The following is a 3,943-nucleotide window of genomic DNA, read 5'->3' on the forward strand; positions in this document are numbered from 1 at the left end:
TTTTTTTTTTTTTTTTTAAACGTCTTATTTAACTGATAATGCTGTTGGTTTTGTGCGTATCTGTTTGAAAGTCGGAAACCAAAGCCTGCACGTGCTGCAGGCCCACCGGACCAAACGAGTTCTCGTTCTGGGAAACGCGGACAATCAAAATGCACCGAAAAGCACCAGAGAACTTCGCTGAACACATCGTTAAAAAAAAAAAAAAGGCACAGTAGTCCAATAGTCCAGTCGAAATATTTCACCTGTTTGTTGTTGTTTTTTTCTTTCCTTACTCTTCATGACAGCGATAAAAAAAATAAAAAATAAAACAAAATGAAATGTAAAAAGCTTCTTCCAAATTGCCTTTAAAAAGCCCATGAGCCAAACTGCGCGGTTGCACAGCTGGAGATAATCAGCTGCCCGATCAATAAATAGAAACAATAATAAATAGCTGCAGCGGTTGATCAGAACATGAATAAATTAACTGTCAAGTGTCTTTGAGTGGTCCTTGTTTTCGTTCTCCTCAAGCTGGCCTTTTAAGAAAAGTCCTTATTAATTTTTTATTTTTTTTTTGATTTTTGATTTTTTTTACGACCCTGATTGCCGGTCTGGTCCGCGTCACAGCGGGAAGTCTCTCGCGTGAACCTCAGATGCCACAGCGTCGCTCCTCTCGATCTGCCGGCCGAGCGTTCGGAGTACATTCGAGGCTCGTTGCATCGTTTCCCCCTCCACCGACCCTAACGCACCACATTTACAGTACGGTAATCAACGTTTTGAATTTCTCGCGTCGTTAGTAAGAAGATGCTCTTCACTCACTTCAGTATCACTTCTTTTTTTTTGTTGTTTTCTTGCTCTGCTAGCTTCTTGTCTATCTACAAGTAAATGCCGAGTCTGCCAAAAAAAAAAAAAAAAAAAAAAAAAAAAGAACCAGCTCCGTTCTCTCCTCTGGATTCAGTCGTACGATTTTAAGCTTCTCCTTTTAATACTGACATCAGATTTTTCTGCTTTCAGAGCGTTAGTCCTTCAAGTTAGAGTTGTGCTAAAACAGCCATCTTTGAATATATTTGATTGCTTTCATGCTGAAAAGTAACGATCAGTTCAAGTATCTTTAAGTTTTCTTTCTTTTAACTGCTTCCTCTTTTGTGCGTTTTTCTCTTTTTTACACCATTATTGTTCTTTAATAGATCTAATTAGATATATCTCATTTGAAATAATAATTTTGACATCTATTTGAAACTTTTCTTTCATTTCCTCCTCGTAAAACTCGTTTATGATCTCAGGCCGTCACCCTCTTCCCTTGTTTGTGTCGCAGCAGCTTTAGGCCTGGTGATGTAAGAAGACGGAAGCTGCCGGCTCTTTGCTCGTGCATCAGGTCTCTAAGGTGGAGGGCCTCACCCCGGGCGGAGGCTTCAGCGTGACGAGCGGACACTGGTTTTGACCGTGGCATGTCCCAGTGGTCTCCATCCCGCTCTGCTGTCCGAGAACAGGCTGGCTTTGGCACTGGATCGGCTTCTTCTGGGTTTCGGGGCGCTCCGAGGGAGTGGTGGACGAGACGGAGCTGTCTTGCGTCGCCGGGCTGCTCGTCCCGTGTGGCGTCAGGACGCTTTTGTTGACGCCCTCCCTTTCCGCGCCCTGGTGCGAGAGGCAGGCTTTCCGCGGGGACGGGATGGGAGCGACGTGCACCCACGTCAGCCTCGGCTCGGAGCTCTGAGCGGCCTTGTACGCCGACAAGTCGTCCGGTTCCTCGTTGCCGCTGTCACCTCCCTTCGCCTGGCTGTTACGGGCCACGTCCGGAAGGTGCTGGTTTGCGTCGCACGTCAGACGTGGAGAAGAGGGAGACAGGTCCCTTCTGTCCTGATTGTGCTTCAGCCTTCTCTCGTCTGTGCCGACACGGGGACACTTGGTGGGCACGGGGGACGGCGTGGGGGAGTCTGTGCCAGTCCAGCTAAGTCTGCGCTTCTGGAAAAAACCAACAGGGCAGAAAGCAAGTGAATGAAAAGCTCGGTCTGTGTTAGCGCGACTCGCGTGGGCGGGGAGGGGGTAGCCTACTCGCCCCAGTAGGCACTCGGACTCCCAGGCATGCACGGGTTCTCACCTTAACGGGAATATGTAACTGATCCCTGTGTTTATGTGGCGGGGTGTAGCTGGACGTGTCCAGGAGGGAGTGAGCGGGGGAAGTGGCGACGCTCGAGGACGAAGTCACAGACTGAGTGCAGATTTGGGGGAACCAAAGCTTCAGCATCATCTCCACCTGAAGCAGGGTGTTCAGGTACTTCTCCCTAACAAACAAGACAAAAGGTGAAAGCTTACGGTGAGGAAAACGCGATAAAGAGATTCTTCCATCGCCTAAAAAAAACAAAAACAAAAAAAACAGCTGCAGTTTCTACACGCTTTACAAGCCCCTTCTTTTGGTTTCTTTGCGCTGGTGGTGAATGTTGTAACCCTACCTACTCACAGGAATGTTCAATAAAACATGCAGCAGGAGATAAGACTTGAAACATAAAGACTGCCTCACTGGGCTCCAATACAGTTTAATAATCATTCTGCAACCTTTAGTGATGCTGGAAGAGTATAAAGTGAAGGGTGGGACAGTGTGGATGTCATCTTACCCACAGTCAGGTCTCTGCAAAACCCCAACAATCCTCTGGATGCGATCCATGGCAACGCTCTGCTGGAAACTGCTTAAACCTGTCAATCAAAAACACAATCCTCCAGTCAGCATTTCCACTGAATGAACACACATGCGGCCGCGCGCAGCCACATGCACAGACACCACTTTCACTCGGCGCATCGGTAAACCCCCGCCTAGCTAATGAGTAAGCTGCCGGACTGTCATTTTGTGCTGCACTTTGTGCTGCATCAATACAGCCTGCAACGCAACGAAACACTCCCCAGTTCAGTGGAATTGTCTCATAGCTTCTGTTTTTTTTTTTTTATTTTCGCACCTACAACTCTACCCACGAGTCCGCACGTGTCAGGTGGAGACGGTGATTTCAGGCTGCTTACCGTGGTCGAATCGGCCCTTCTTCAGCCCATTCAGCAGCTCCAGCAGAGGCCTGACGAAACCCTGCAGCTCAGCACACTGACGGAGAAACAGAGAGATGAGATGGATTACAGCTTCAGAAGCGGTCTCCTGAGATTTCCTCTTTACACACATTGCTACATCATCCTTCCCCTCAGTCCGTTTTCTTTACCTTTTGAGCGAAAAGGAGATCTCCCTGTGATTTCGGTTTCTGGCTCGCAGGGCCCGTCTCCTCCAGGCCGAGGCGTTTGCCGCCACCCTCCGGCCCGTACGCTTCCTCCTCTTCCCCTTTATCCGTGAAGCCTTCCCACTGGGACCCGGCGCCCTTTGACGCCACGTTTCGCTTGGCCTCGGCGGCACCCGTCCCGCTGACGGAAGAAGAGTTGTCCGCCAGGAAGACATCGGCGTCGTCCTCGGCCTGCTCAGAGTCGCTGAGCAAGAGGCTGTCGCTGGAGCTCAGGGAATCGAAGGAGGGCTGGGTGGAAGTGCTTCCTTGGGACTGCATCGCTGTTGGGAGGGGAGGGGGCGGCGGCACGAAAGGTTAGGATCAGCAGAGAGAAGCACAACACAGACTGGCAGGACACTTCAAGTGAGAAGTAGTTCATACAGAGAAGAAAGCATGCAGCACACAGGCATGCTTCCTGCTACAGCAACACTCCATTTTCCAGCCCCTCCACCAGTAAAAATCTACCTCCCACCACTCAAAATGGTGGAAACACCCGTGCCCCAGTTTAATGTGGTGCAGAGTGGGACTGGGGGGTGACGCAGGAGGCAAATAACGGTGGTACATGTCTGGCTTTCGTTGAGGAGAGTAAACTGTGCGGAGGGTGGGGGGGGATGGGAGCTCGTAGAGTAGAAATCAGAATAGGCACACTCCTCTCTGCCACAGCCTCCGGTGCTCACTGTAGCCCCTCCTCTCCTCTGTCTCGTGCTGCTAGCCAC

General features: G+C 50.0%; 1 protein-coding gene across 1 annotated transcript in view; it reads right to left on the reverse strand.

Annotated features, from left to right (window-relative positions):
- LOC108241147 (circadian-associated transcriptional repressor) overlaps window positions 1-3,943 on the reverse strand; it is a 5,037-nt gene continuing 1,094 nt past the window's right edge. Inside the window, exons 2-6 of the mRNA XM_017425113.3 lie at window positions 3,174-3,508; window positions 2,986-3,061; window positions 2,589-2,667; window positions 2,075-2,258; window positions 1-1,938 (exon numbers count right to left, since the gene is read on the reverse strand). Coding sequence (XP_017280602.1) covers window positions 1,348-1,938; window positions 2,075-2,258; window positions 2,589-2,667; window positions 2,986-3,061; window positions 3,174-3,508 — 1,265 coding nt within the window. The 3' untranslated portion in view covers window positions 1-1,347. The remainder of the gene's footprint in view (window positions 1,939-2,074; window positions 2,259-2,588; window positions 2,668-2,985; window positions 3,062-3,173; window positions 3,509-3,943) is intronic.

The sequence above is a fragment of the Kryptolebias marmoratus genome, linkage group LG16 (genome assembly GCF_001649575.2).
Source record: "Kryptolebias marmoratus isolate JLee-2015 linkage group LG16, ASM164957v2, whole genome shotgun sequence".
In the NCBI taxonomy this organism is placed as follows: Eukaryota; Metazoa; Chordata; class Actinopteri; order Cyprinodontiformes; family Rivulidae; genus Kryptolebias; species Kryptolebias marmoratus.